This window comes from Chiloscyllium plagiosum, chromosome 34 (genome assembly GCF_004010195.1).
Source record: "Chiloscyllium plagiosum isolate BGI_BamShark_2017 chromosome 34, ASM401019v2, whole genome shotgun sequence".
NCBI lineage: Eukaryota > Metazoa > Chordata > Chondrichthyes > Orectolobiformes > Hemiscylliidae > Chiloscyllium > Chiloscyllium plagiosum.
This window is the reverse complement of record NC_057743.1, coordinates 7,381,395-7,396,821: the sequence shown is the minus strand read 5'-3', so window position 1 is coordinate 7,396,821 and position 15,427 is coordinate 7,381,395. Positions and strand designations below refer to the sequence as shown.

Below are 15,427 nucleotides of genomic sequence, written 5' to 3'. Positions count from 1 at the left end.
AACATTTTTTTCCACTATCTCTTCCAGTAATGTTGTTGAAAATGCTATGTACATTCTGAGTATGTACATTACACTTACCTAAGCTAGAGCTTTTCAAACTATTTTTCTACTGTGATGCCAATTTGAGGCCCATTGATGAGAACGATAAGGGTGAGGTGAGGGGCTGTAAGAGCAAGGGCCTTTGAGAGTGGAAGCTGTCGTAACTTGGTCAGAACTCTGCTGTCGCAATTGCTGCCTCCGAGCTTGCAACCAAAAATTCCTTCTTATGATACTTCTCCGGTCCCATTCCCCACCTTAGAAAGCACTGATCTAAGCTGTTCTTTATTTACCATTGGTTGGGTTACTTAATTAGAAAGCCATTTTTAAAAAAAACATTCACTACACTCCTCCACTAGCGTAACACTTGTACATATGTTGGTGTCATTTGCAGACATGGGGCGATGCTGGTGTAGTGGTAATATACGCCCAGACAAATTCTCTCTAAACATGGCTTTCGATCTGATTATGGGAACTGGTGGAATTTGAAACCAGTTAATAAAAACAGATAATTGGAAGCTGTTGTCAGTTTCATGTTCACCATTACAATTCTTAAATGTGGTCAAACCCCCTTTTAGTTCCCCTCAGTCTTCTGGGGAAGATCTGGCCTACATGTCTCTCCAGGTCCATAGCAATGTGGTTGGCATTTAACTGCTCTCTGAAGTGGCTTTGCAAGCCACTCAGTTCAAGGGCTAGTACAGATGGACCACAAGTTCTGGCATGAAAGGATTAAAAAAAAATCTTCTTGATTGCACTGTTGACACCGCTGTCCAATTCATGAAGGTCAGTGAAGGTAATAGGCCTGGGACTGATACCTCAGGGACACGACTGGTAATGTGCCTCCAGGTTAAACCACATCTTGGCCAGAGGATTGGATCCAATTCCTAATCCAGAAGTGCAAATCCATGCTTGTACCACAAGATTCTATCTTGTAATGAAATTTAGCATAAGGGACTTATCAAAGGCTCACTACAAGCCCAGGTTGACAATGTCTGGCAGGTTTCTCTTCTCCAAGGTTCCAATGAAAAAGACTATCACACATGTATTTTATTAAAAGCCACGTAGTTTATTTCTAATTGTTTCTTTCCTTTTCCATTAATAGTATGCATCATCTCATTTGTGCTATTTTCTCATGTCACGACCCCTGACTGTACTGAATAATTGAAGATACAACAAAAAGCTCAGAAAGCAGCTGCCCTATTTGAAGGAGCTGTGGCAGCCAAAGTACACTTATCAAGGTCCCTTATCAGCAATTTTGTATTATCCAGATTATCATTTGTGGATGGCATGGTGGCTCAGTCGTTAGCAGTGCTGCCTCACAGCGCCAGAGACCTGGGTTCGATTCCAGCCTGGGGCAACTATCTGTGTGGAGTTTGCATGTTCTCCTCTTGTCTGCGTGGGTTTCCTCTGGGTGTTCTGGTTTCCTCCTCCCGTCCAAAGATGCACGGGTTAGGTGAATTGGCCATCCTAAATTGCCCATACTGCTCAGGGATGTATAGGCTAAGTGCAGGGGTAAATATAGAGTAGTAGGGGTAGGGGAATGGATCTGGGTTGGATACTCTTCGGAGAGTCAGTGTGGAATTGTTGGGCCAAATGGCCTGTTTCCACAGTAGGGTTTCTGTGATCTGCTATGATCTCTTCTATGGTCATTTTAGAAATGATATGAATTAAGGTTATGTGTTGACCAGGATACCATGGACCACCTGCTGGCTCCTCTTCAAAAAGGTGGAATCTTTAATTTCAGCTGAGGAGAGGGATGAGATCTTAGTTTAACCTGTCCAATAGACATATATAATAGCAGATCCATACAACCACATTTTCCATTCATGTTGCTTGGCCCTTGCAGTTCTGGTCATTTATATTTGGTCAAAATGTTCGTGTCCATGGACCACAAGCTACAACATGCACCCGGTTACTTGATCTAGTTTAACTCTGATCTATAATTCATACAGTTTTCCACATGTGTAGAATGATTGTGGAACTGTCAGAAGCTTAATTTGCATCATTAGCATAATAATTAATTTAGTCCTCATGGGCATTTTAACCAAGTGCCTTTTATCTTGTTTTTCCTTTCTGAAGCTGGCAACAGCACAGCATGTCTTCTGCTATTGAGACCACTTCAATATTATCTCCACACTCTTATTGAGCTTCAGTAGTTCAAATCTTATTACCTGACCTTAAAAGATTGTTTGTACTGATTTTCAAGAGCTGCCTTACATTCCGCTCATTCAGATTGTCTCCTGTCTCTGTGTGCGGTGTACACATGCTCTCATGATTGATCTAGCAACATGAGCAAGTGCTAGTTAATTTTTCTTCATAAATCTTGTAACTTCAAAAAGGATACCTCAAGATTAAAGACTTTATCAGTGTGTTTGCATCTGGTGTGTATCCTCCCTGACTTTTTGACATGTTTAAAAACTAATGTTTAAACTGTCCTGTGTGCAGTTGCCGTTCCATTCAAAACTGTTCTGTCAATATTTCAACATCCTCCACTCGTCACTGTTATGGTGCTTGTGGTTTGACTATAACAAGTGAAGAAGTTCAGGATATACTCAGCAGGTCTGGCAGCCTCTGTGCAGAGAAAAAGAAAAGTACTATTTGAACTTAAGCTGTGTTGAGCCACTGAAACTTACTTTTTGTTGCTGCTTGCATTCAAATAGCTATTTAGTGTCCGGATTGAAACATGAGCAAACTGAGTGGAGTCTTGCGACTTTAGTTTTTGCATTAATGGTAGATGGACTTCCGACAGCGAGCCTGGATCCATGAACTTTCTGGTTAAACTTTCTAAAGGGGTCCAAATTGAAACTCTTCTAAGAAATTGTTGCCTAATTATGTATGGTGGTGAGCAGTTGTCAGTCTTCCTTGTGGCTGCAGAGGTTTGAGTGGTGGTGACCTGGTGGAACTGCATCTGAGAAAAATGCAAGGGGGGATGGGGAAGATGTATCACCCCCTTAAGTCATGGTGGTCTCAGGAAGGAACTACCATAACTGCCTTGCTAAGAACATTGTAATGTTACACTGTTTGTTACTCCTGCAAATGCAGATGCTTTTTCTCCCATGTTTATTGCTTGTAGACTCACTGTCAGCAACAAATGAGGAACAGAAATCTTCTGTCATACTGAACTGTGTTTGGAATAGCAGCTTAGCATTCCATTCAGGGAGGGGTGCATTCTGGGAGGGCTGCATTATTGATTCTGCAAATCCCCTCTGTTATTGGCAAAAAGCTAGTGCAAGTGTAAAATTTCTTTTGACTGCCTCCTTTAGTACTTTAATTGCGTTCTCGCTATTGTGTTTGTTATTGGTAAGATTGCCAACCCATCCTTGATGTGTTCTCTTCTGACACCTGCTCCCCCTCCCCATGTCTCCAGGGTATTGAAAACTGTAGCAATGACACTAACCTAATAATGTTATAACAAAATGTAAATACTGCATCCTATTTCCTGGGTGCCTTGGTCAAAATGGATGACAACACACTGAATCGAAATGCTTCACGGTATATTCTGGACTTTATAAAAACAATTATTGATCTGGTGCCTTGCTTCTCAAGGCTCATCCCCTCATTGGTCAGGAACGTGAGTCAGGCACCCAGAGGAGATTTTTGAGGCAGTGGTCAATGAAGTTCTTACTTTTGGGAGCCCCCTGCAATGGAGAATGGGGGGTTAAGGGCAGTTCCCAACATTAGAAGACCAATAGACACAACCCCTCAAGATGGAAGCACCCTCTGAAGCGATGTGGCACATATTTAAAATCACGGATGGTAGCAGCTGCCAGGCTGCCATTGTGGAGAGTGCAGCCTCCTTGTAGGACAATCAGTGGTCAGAGCTGTGACAGTAGTGGGTAGGTGAGTTTGATACAGAATGGATCAGTGCAGTTCCCACTCCACCATCCCTCTTTCCCTTCACCTTTACTAAATTCCAGCTTTCAGCTGCTGCCAGGGTTCACATACCAATTAGAAAAGTCCCATTGCAGTGTTTAGAGTGACCTTAATGGACCCTTTAATTGTCTGTAATTTACAGGTATGTAGCTGTTGCCTCACATGTTCCCTCACCCAGTCTGCTCTCCATGAAAATTGCTCAAAGTTGGGAGTGTGGTGGGAGACTGGCACTTGGAGAGTAGCAGGAAATTGTGGGTCCTTCTATCTTCAGAACTGATTGAAAATTAACCGAAATGTTGTTGGATGCTACGTAATAACTCACTGATGTATTTTTTGTTTTTCTGCTTTAGAGAATACATTTATGACATTGATTGAAGGAAGCACTATTTTTTACTCATTTTCGTCTCATCCTCCACTAATGGAAGCTAGTCACCTCATCCCAGAAAACATGTTGATCGCTGGGTCAGAAACAGTTCCAGGGCTGGTTGCACCTTCTAAACCAACAAGTAAGTTAAGGAAACCATTGTACTCACTGGCTGCAGCCAACTTTTGGAGTCCGCGATGATTTTAGATTTTATTTTGATTACACTCATGCACTGACTTGTGCTGTGCCCAGAACAAGGTACTTTGCTCATTGTCTGCTGATGTTTCAGCCTGAACTGTTTATTCTGCAGTTTTTTTGGTAGTTGCAGTTTTGCAGTCCTCCTCTCATTTATCTCTCCACCCTTCAGGCACTCTGCCTGTATTCCTGATGAAGGGCTGTTGCCCAAAACGTTGATTTTACTGCTCCTCGGATGCTGCCTGAACTGCTGTGCTTTTCCAGCACCTCTAATCCAGAATCTGGTTTCCAGCATCTGCAGTCGTTGTTTTTACGCAGTTTTGCTATTGTCTTTCAAGGTGAGGAGGCAAGTCCTGAGTCTACCTCAGCAGGAATGGGAATCAAATCCACACTTTCTGTGCTATTCTTAACTATGTGCAAGCAAATGACCTGGCCCCTGAAATTAAATGTCTCCACCTCATTCCTGTAGGCCAGGATCTTCTGCTGTTTTTTGGCAGCTCTCTCACCTTGGTCAAACCACAATAAAACCAAGCAGTTTTTTTCTATTCCTAGTAGATTTTGCCAGATTGGCTGATGTTGACCTATTATGAAGAACTGCTATTTTCTCAGGTAACAAAGAACAAAGAAAATTTACAACCTGGGAATAGGCCCTTCGGCCCTCCAAGCCTGAGCCGATTCAAATCCACTGTCTAAACCTGTCACCCAGTTCCTAAGCATCTGTATCCCTCTGCTCCCCATATATTCATGCATCTGTCCAGATGCATATTAAATGAATCTACTGTGCCTGCATCCACTATCTCTGCTGGCAACGCGTTCCAGGCACCTACCACCCTGTGTGTAAAGTACTTGCCGCATGTATCCCCCTTAAACTTTTCACCTCTCACCTTGAAAGCGTGACCTCTCGTTATTGAATCCTTCACCATGGGAAAAAGCTTATCTCTATCTACCCTGTCTATACCCTTTGTGATTTTGTAGATCTCAATCAGGTCTTCCCTCAATGTCCTTTTTTCTAATGAAAACAATCCTAACGTACTCAACCTCTCTTCATAGCTAGGACTTTCCATACCAGGCACCATCTTCGTAAACCTTCTCTGCACCCTCTCCAAACCGTCCACATCCTCTTGGTATTGTGGCAGCCAGAACTGTACACAGTATTCTAAATGCGGCCGAACCAATGTCTTGTACAATTTTAACATGACCTGCCAGCTCTTATACTCAATACCCCGTCCGATGAAGGCATGTATACCATATGCCATCTTTATGACTCTATCCTCTTGTGCAGCCACCTTCAGAGCACAATGGACCTGAACTCCCAGATTTCTCTGCTCATCAACTTTACACCAGACTCTTCCATTTACTGTATAGTTTGCTCTAGAATTAGACTTCCCAAAGGCATCACCTCACATTTGCCTGGATTGAACTCCATCTGCCACTTTTCTGCCCAACTCTCCAGCCTATCTATATCCTCCTGTATTCTTTGACAGTCCCTTATGCTTTCTGGTACGCCACCAATCTTTGTGTCATCTGCAAACTTGCTGATCATACCAACAGTGCCCTCTTCCAGATCATTTATGTATATCACAAACAGTGGCCCCAGCACTGATCCCTGTGGAACACCACTGGTCACATCTTTAGATTAGATTAGATTACTTACAGTGTGGAAACAGGCCCTTCGGCCCAACAAGTCCACACTGACCCGTCGAAGCGCAACCCACCCATTCCCCTACATTTATCCTTTCACCTAACACTATGGGCAATTTAGCATGGCCAATTCACCTGACCTGCACATCTTTGGACTGTGGGAGGAAACCGGAGCACTCGGAGGAAATCCACGCAGACATGGGGAGAATGTGCAAACTCCAGACAGTCAGTCGCCTGAGTCGGGAATTGAACTCGGGTCTCTGATGCTGTGAGGCAGCAGTGCTAACCACTGTGCCACCGTGCCGCCCACACCTTTCTCCATTTCGAAAACTCCCTTCAACTACTATTCTCTGTCTCCTGTTGCTCAACCAGTTCTTTATCCATCTAGCTGGAACACCCTGCACACCATGTGACTTCACTTTCTCCATTAGTTTGCCATGGGGAACCTTATCAAACGTCTTATTAAAGTTCGTGTATATGACATCTACAGCCCTTCCTTCAACTTGGTCACTTCCTCAAAGAACTCTAGTTGGTAAAGCACAATTTCCCCTGCATAAAACCATGTTGCCTATCACTGATAAGCCCATTCTTTTCCAAATGTAAATGGATTTTATCCCTCAGTACCTTCTCCAGCAAGTTTTCCACCACTGACGTCAGGCTCACTGGTCTGTAGTTACCCAGAATATCCCTACTGCCCTTCTTATACAGGGGGACAACATGAGCAATCCTCCAGTCCTCTGACACCTCACCTATGTTTAAGGATGCTACAAAGATATCTGTCAGGGCCCCAGCTATTTCATCTCTCGCTTCCCTCAGCAACCTGGGATAGATCCCATCTGGTCCTGGGGATTTGTCCACCTTAATGACCTCTAGCCGACCCAACACATCTTCCCTACTTATGTCAGCGTGATCCAGAATAATCAAACTTCTATCTCTGATCTCAACGTTCATCATGTGCCTCTCCTCAGTGAACACTGATACAAAGTAATCATTCAGAATCTCATCCATTCTCTCAGGTTCAACACAGCCTTCCTTCTTTATCCTTTCGTGGACCAATCCTTTCTCTAGTTACCTGCTTGCTTCTTATATAAGGATAAAAAGCTTTGGGATTCTCTTTAATTCTTCTCACTAAAAGTACTTTATGGCCTTTTTAGCCCACTTGATTCCTCATTTAAGACTGGTCCTACTCTCCCGATACTCTTCCAGGCCCATTCTTTTCTTAGCTGCCTGGACCTTATGTACGCTTCCCTTTTCCTCTTGGCTAGTCGTACGATATCTCCTGTCATCCATGGTTCACGAATCTTGCTTTTCCTATCTTTGCTTTCAATGGGAGATACCTATCCTGCACTTCCCTTCAAATAGCTGTGTCCAATCCACGTTTCCAAACTCCTGCCTAATTTTGATATAATTGGCCTTGGCCCAGTTTAGTACTCTTCCCTTAGGACCACCCTCATCTTTCTATTAAGTATTCTAAAACTTACAGAATTGTGGTCATTTGTGGTCGTACAAAAGAAATCCCCCACCGCGATTTCTACCACCTGGCCTAGCTCATTCCCCAACACCAGGTCCAATCTGGCCTCTTCCCTCGTCGGACTATTGCCATATTGCTCTAGAAAACTCTCCTGGATGCTTATGACAAATTCTGCCCCATCCAGACCTCTGACACTAAGTGTATCCCAGTCAGTGTTGGGAAAATTAAAATCTCCCATCACCACTACCGTGCTGCCTCTACATCTTTCCTTCATCTGTTTACCTATTTGTTCTTCTACCTTACGTTCACTGTTGGGAGGCCTGTAATCCACCCCAAAAATGTCGCTGCACCCTTCTTGTTTTTCAGTTCCATCCATAATGCCTCACTACTCAAGCCCGCCATAGTGTCCTCCTTTAGCACAAACGTGATAATCATCCCTGATCAGCAATGCAACTCCTCCCCCACTTTTACTTCCCTCCCTGTCCTGTCTGAAGCATCTAGACCTTTCCTTCAAACAAGTCTCTGTGATTGCAGTAATGTCATACTCCCAGGCACCAATCCAAGCCCTAGGTTCATCTGCCTTACCCACTATACTCCTTGCATTAAAATATATGCACTTCAGGCCACCAGTTCTTTTGTGTTCATCTGCTCTCTGCCTACTCCTCCCCTTATTAATGTTAATTTCATGATTCTTATAGTCTCAAGTTTCCACCTTGCTGTCTACTTGTCTTCTCTTCTGGTTCCCAGCCCTCTGCCACATTCATTTAAAACCTCCTCAACAGCAGTAGCAAAAACTCCCCCAAGGACATTAGTTTCAGTCTGGTTCAGATGTAGACCATCCAATTTGTAATAGTGCCACCTTTTCCAGAACCTGTCGCAGTGTCCAACAAATCTATACCATCCCTCAAGGCATGTGTTCATCCTGCTTATTCTTTCATTTCTATGCTGGCTAGCATGTTGCACTGGTAGTAATCCTGAGATCACTACCTTTGAAGTCCTCCTTTTTAAGTTCGGTCCTAGCTCCCTGAATTCTGTTTTCAGGACCTCATCTTGTGTTTTACTTATTGTTGGTGCCTATATGCACCAAGACAACTGGCTGTTCACCCTCCCCTTTTAGAATGCTCTGCAGCCGATTGGTGACATCCCTGACCCGAGCACCTGGGAGGCAACATACCATCCAGGAGTTCCATTTTCAGCCACTGAACCACCTATCTACTCCCCTCACAATAGAATCCCCTATGACTATGGCCCTACAAGTCTTTTTCCCGCCCTTCTGAACAGCAGAGCCTGCCACAGTGCCATGATCTTGGCAATTGCTTCCCTGTCTTGGTGAGCCATCTCCCCCAACAGTATCCAAAACTGTATACCTGTTTTGGAGGGAGATGACCTGCACTGCCTTCCTACTCTTTCTGCCTTTAGGTCACCCATTCACTGTCTCCCTCAGCCATTCTAACCTGCGGTGTGACCAGTTCACTAAACGTGCTATCCACGACCTCCTCAGCATCGCGGATGCTCCACAGTGTGTCTATCCACAGCTCCAGAGCCGTCACATGGTCAAACAAGAGCTGCAGCTGGACACACTTCCTGCAAGTGTAAGAGTCAGGAACGTCAGCCACGCCTCTGAGCTCCCACAAGAGGCATATGCCATGGGTCTGAGATCCCCTGCCATTGTAAACCTTAGCTTTATATCAACTAACTAAAACCAAACAATGCACTTAAATATATGAAAAAAAAGAGAAAAAATAAAAACCTTATTTTTCTCCTGGTTAGGGGGTGGGGAGGGTGGGGGCGGGAGGGAGATACTACAAGTGTTGTCTCTCGGGTTTAGCTGCTGCCCAAATTTATGCTAAATCCTTACCTTCCCGGCACCCTCCTGGTCTCCAAGTCACCTCCACTCTGTCTCTCGCTGCCCTGGACAGGGAAAAAAAAGGTTTGTCATCTTGGTGATACTGTCAACCTGGAGTCAATAGGTTGATGTTCAAACCTCGGTCATAAGCACATATTCCAGGCTGATATAACAGTGGTTTACTCAGACAGTGACTCATTCATGGAAGTGTTGTCTCTCACGTGAAATTTTAATCTCATGTGTGTCTGTGTATTCAAGTGGGTGCACAGTATTTCATGGCATGACAGGAGGGAACTCTCACAGTCTCCTGACAACATTTTTCCTGCAACCAATGCCACCAAAGCAGATAACTCATTATTGCTTGTGAGATCTTGTCTGCAAATTAGTTGCCATGCTCTTCAGATCAACTTTATTGACCGTGAATTGCTTTGCAGGGTTGTGCGGAGGAACAGGTGATACAGTAATGCAAGTTTTTCCTTTGTTTCTTAATGATAAGTGGAAAGGAGATTATTTTGAGGTGGTGTGACAGTGACAGTCCTTGACATCAAGGTCACATTTGACTGAGTGTGGCATCAAGGAACTGGAATCAATGGGTAATGGGGCGAGCTCTCCACTGGTTGGAGTCATACCTGGCATTTAGGCAGATGGTTATGGTTGTTGGAGGTCAGTCATCTCAGCTCCAGGACACCTCTGCAGGAGTTTCTCAGGGTAGTGTCCTTGGCCCAATCACCCTCAGCTGCTTCATCAATGACCTTCCCTCCCACCATAAGGTCATAAGTGGGGATGTGCAATCATGGGCGAATAATGTTCAGCACCATTCACATCTCCTCAGATACTGAAGTAATCCATATTCAAAAGCAACAAAATTCAGGCAATATCCAGGCTTGGGCTGACGAGTAGGAAGTAACATTCAAGACACACAAATGCAAGGCAATGACGATCTTCAATAAAAAACAATCTAATCACTGACCCTTGACACTCAATGGTGTTACCATCACTGAATCCCCCACTATCAACAGCTTTGGGGTTGCCATTGACCAGAAATTCACCTGGACTCGTCACATAAACACCATGGTTACAAGAGCAGATCAGGAGCTAGGAATACTGTGGTGATTAACTTAACTTTTGTTTCCCCAAAGTCTGTCCACCATCTGCAAAGTAGAGGTCAGCAGTATGATGGAATACTCTCCATTTGCTGAGATGAATACAGCTCTAAGAACGCTCAAGAAGCTTCACACCATCCAGGATAAAGCAGGCCACTTGATTCACACCATATCCACAAGCAGTCACTCACTTCATTGCTGATGTTCAGCAGCAGAATTGTGTACAATCTGCAAGATGCGCTACAGAACTTTACCAAAGATCCTTAGACAGAACCTTGTAAATGCATGACCGCTTCTATTGTGAAGAACAAGGGAGGCAGATACATGGGAACATCACCAACTGAGTTGGAAATATATCGCTGTTTATTCACTGTCGCTGGGTCAAAACCCTGGAATTCCCTCCTTGAGGGTATTGTGGGTCAACCTACAGCATGTGAACTGCACCAGTTTAAGAAGGCATCTCGCCAGCACCTTTTCAATGACAATAGGGATGGCCAGCCAGCAATCCCCATGTCTCATGAGTGAATAAAAAATATTGTAGGAAGCATAAGCTTAATGAACTCGCAGCGTCCGATGTTTTGAAATCATGATTTGAGAAGATGGTAATTCTCCAAACTAGTCATTTATCCAAGTTTCTCTAATTATGTCATCAGAAGAATGATGGATATTTGGATTGGAACAAAAGGATAAACCCGACTTATTCTTCTTTTTCCTTGCAGTGTTGGCATGTATGCGAGCTCAGTAGGCTCTGGTGAACTTTGCAGAAAGGCAGTTGTCTCTTCATTGCAGGAAGCCTCAGTAGCCCTTCTTTTGATTGTGTATTCCTTCAGCACCACTCTATTGGTGGAATCTTGCTGGGATGTTGAATTATTAGCACTGGAGACCTGGCAATAGAACTGTGCTGCCCCTTCCAGGGAAGGCCCATCAAACCACTCAGGTAATGATGAGGCTACTGGGGCCTTCCCCTGGAATCCAGACCCTCTGGGGCAGAATTCCCATTCAGGAAAAACTGCTGGTCAGTCAGAGGCTGGCAGCTCTTGGGCTCAGAGTTGCCAAGGGCACGGATATGGCTGCTGCTGGGAGAAATCTGTGTGCCACGAGTGTGGAGGACCCAAGTCAAAGGTGAGTGGAGTGGGGTTGAGGGGAGTTCTTTGTTTGAGGTTTGTACCAGAGGCAGCAGAGATGTGGACGGAAGCACCGACAAAGGGGTAGCTCCCAGATGGTGAGCTCCCTTCGGTGTCTAGTGCTTTGACCTGACAATGATTACCTTGAAGGAAGGAAACTCCCTTTACCACCACGCAAGTTGATGGCTTGCCTTAGGGTAGCAGTTATTAAGAGTACCACCTAACAATAGACTCACCAAATAGGTTAATTCAAATCTGGGTATGACTAAGGCTCTTAATTAACCACTTAAGGGTATAGTTGGTGGTGAGGCAGGAAGGTTGACCATGGTCCTTCCTATCTGAACATATTCTCATGGAGGTGAAAAGGAGGCAGAGTTTCTGTACGTCATTACCACACCTAATTATCTGTATTACCTGCCTCCTTGTGGGATCAATAGACAATAGACAATAGACGCAGGAGTAGGCCATTCAGCCCTTCGAGCCTGCACCGCCATTCAATATAATCATGGCTAATCATTCCTAATCAGTATCCTGTTCCTGCCTTATCTCCACAACCCTTGATTCCACTATCTTTGAGAGCTCTATCCAACTCCTTCTTAAATGAATCCAGAGCCAGAGTGTCCAATCCTTTCATAATCTTATACGTCTCAATCAGATCCCCTCTCAATCTTCGAAACTCAAGGGTATACAAGCCCAGTCGCTTTAGTCTTTCAGTGTAAGGTAATCCTGCTATTCCAGGAATTGGCCTCATGAACCTACGCTGCACTCCCTCAATAGCCAGAATGTCTTTTCTCAAATTTGGAGACCAGAACTGTACACAGTACTCCAGGTGTGGTCTCACCAGGGCCCTGTACAGCTGCAGAAGCACATCTTTGATTCTATACTCAATTCCTCTTGTTATGAAGGCCAGCATGCTATTAGCCTTCTTCACTACCTGCTGTACCTGCATGCTGGCCTTCATGGACTAGTGTACAAGAACACCCAGATCTCTCTGTACTGCCCCTTTACCTAAATTGATTCCATTGAGGTAGTAGTCTGCCTTCCTGTTCTTGCTACCAAAGTGGATAACCATACATTTATCCACATTAAACTGCATCTGCCATGCATCTGCCCACTCACCTAACTTGTCCAGGTCACCCTGTAATCTCCTAATATCCTCCTCACATTTCACCCTGCCACCCAGCTTAGTATCAGGATGGATCAGAAGATTCCATCCTCCATGTACTCCTCCTACAACCCCCCCCCACCGCTTGCTCTTTCATAGTAACCCTGATGCTGTATGTGTTTGAGAATTGTTGGCCTCCTCCCCTGCCTGTTTAGTTCCTGCACTTGACAACCTGGAATAAAATGAAGTGAGTCACATAAAGCAGAATGAAAGCAGCAGGCATCAGGAGAGAGAGGAAAACAAAAGAGAAGGCAAAGAAAAGAAGAGGATGAAGAAAATCACATTGAGTGTGTGAGAGTAAAATAGAAAGGAATAGGTAGGGAAGAGTAATAGTAACGAAGGAAGTAAATATTAGAAGTACGATGAACAGATAGGGAAGGACAGAGAGTAAAAAGAATGAGAAAGAAAAGCAAAGCAGGGACAACATGCAACTAATCATAGTTTATGCCTCTCTGATTCTGGCAAAGTTAAACATCTCTAAAATGTTTGCCATGAGAAACTCAGGTGCATGCTGCATATTCTAAGTTGTGTCTTGGAGTGCAGAGAGCTCTGACAGGCACAGAAATAATCACAACTGTCATGGTTATTCAAGCTTATCCCCTAACTGTAGTGCCAAAAACAGTTGTTTGGCCTTGACCATTCCTACTTCTGTCCTGTTCAAATGATCAAATTGAGTTTTATCACAGCTGCTGCTCAGTCATGAGGGATTCAGGCCTATCAGACTAACTTTCTGTGAAATGGCCTTGCTTTCTGTGTTCTCAAAGTACGTACTGTATTTCTTCCTTTTTACTAAGAACCACAGCTGAGAGTTCATGCTGACAATCTGTATGGGAGGCTTAAGCAAAATAACTGAATTACTGTTAGTTTGTAAATTTGACTACCTTTTGTTAGTGCTGCATATTAGATACAGTTTTGCATCTGAAACATATTTTCAGGAACTATTTGTGCTTTGCATTTCAGAAAGTTGACTTAAAGCAAAACAAGTAGATAATTTACAATAAAGTAAAATATGAAATGATGAGGATGCAGCAGTTGTCAGGTGGAAACGGGCTCAGTTCCACTCCCTATGAAGGGCTTTTGCCCCAAATGTCCATTTTCCTGCTCGTTAGATGCTACCTGACATCCTGTGCTTTTCCAGCACCAGACACTCAACTCTAATATCCAGCATCTGTAGTCCTCACTTTTGCCTGGGCTCAGTTTCTCAGTTCACTGGCAGCTTTTTGCCGATTTAAAGTCAGGTTTTTGAATAAGCTTGATTTTTCACAGTATCACAGGATTGTTACAGTGTAGAAGGAGGTCATCCGGCCCATTGTGCCTGCACCAATTCCATTACCTGGTGCGAATCTCCTGTCTTTTACCACATCCCTCTATGCCGTTTCTGCCCAAATAACCATCCAATGCCACCTTGAATGTCTCAATTGAACCTGCCTCAATTACATTGCCAGGCAGTGCAGTGCATTCCATACTCTACCTATTCACTCTGTGAAAATGTTATTTTTCACATCATGCTAGCTTTTTTCTCCCAGTCAAATCTATCCAGTCCACTTCTGATTTTGTAAATCTCTATCAAATCTCTTCTCAGTTTTGTGCACTCCAAGGAGTGCAGACCCAACTGCTTCTATCTCGCCTCATAACTGCGGTTTCTTATTCCTGGGACAATGGACATTCTGCCCTTCGAGCCTGCACCACCATTCAATATGATCATGGCTGATCATCCTTAATCAGTATCCTGTTCCTGCCTTATCTCCATAACCTTTGATTCCACTATCCTTGAGAGCTCTATCCAACTCTTTCTTAAATGAATCCAGAGACTGGGCCTCCACCAGCCTCTGGGGCAGAGCATTCCACACAGCCACCACTCTCTGGGTGAAGACGTTTCTCCTCATCTCTGTCCTAAATGGTTTACCCCGTATTTCTAAGCTGTGCCCTCTGGTTCGGCACTCACCTATCAGCGGAAACATGTTTCCTGCCTCCAGAGTGTCCAATCCTTTCATAATCTTATATGTCTCAATCAGATCTCCTCTCAGTCTTCTAAACTCAAGGGTATACAAGCCCAGTCGCTCCAGTCTTTCAGCGTAAGGTAGTCCCGCCATTCCAGGAATTGACCTCGTGAACCTACGCTGCACTCCCTCAATAGCCAGAATGTCTTTCCTCAAATTTGGAGACCAGAACTACACACAGGTAGTGAAGAAGGCTAATAGCATGCTGGCCTTCATAACAAGAGGGATTGAGTGTAGAAGTGAAGAGGTTCTTCTGCAGCTGTACAGGGCCCTGGTGAGACCACACCCAGGGCCCTGTACAGCTGCAGAAGAACCTCTTCGCTTCTATACTCAATCCCTCTTGTTATGAAGGCCAGCATGCTATTAGCCTTCTTCACTACCTGCTGTATCTTCATGCTTACCTTCATTGACTGGTGCACAAGAATACCCAGATCTCTTTGTACTGCCCCTTTACTTAAATTGATTCCATTTAGGTAGTAATCTGCCTTCCTATTCTTGCCACCAAAGTGGATAACCATACATTTATCCACATTAAACTGCATCTGCCATGCATCTGACCACTCACCTAACCTGTCCAGGTCACCCTGTAATCTCCTAACATCCACCTCA

The 15,427-nt window shown here is 44.2% G+C and overlaps 1 protein-coding gene across 1 annotated transcript in view; it reads left to right on the top strand.

The window, feature by feature from the left end:
* The window catches only part of nphp4 (nephronophthisis 4), a 431,885-nt gene that overhangs the window by 148,386 nt on the left and 268,072 nt on the right, over window positions 1-15,427 (top strand). The window contains exon 5 of the mRNA XM_043675534.1: window positions 4,260-4,415. Coding sequence (XP_043531469.1) covers window positions 4,260-4,415 — 156 coding nt within the window. The remainder of the gene's footprint in view (window positions 1-4,259; window positions 4,416-15,427) is intronic.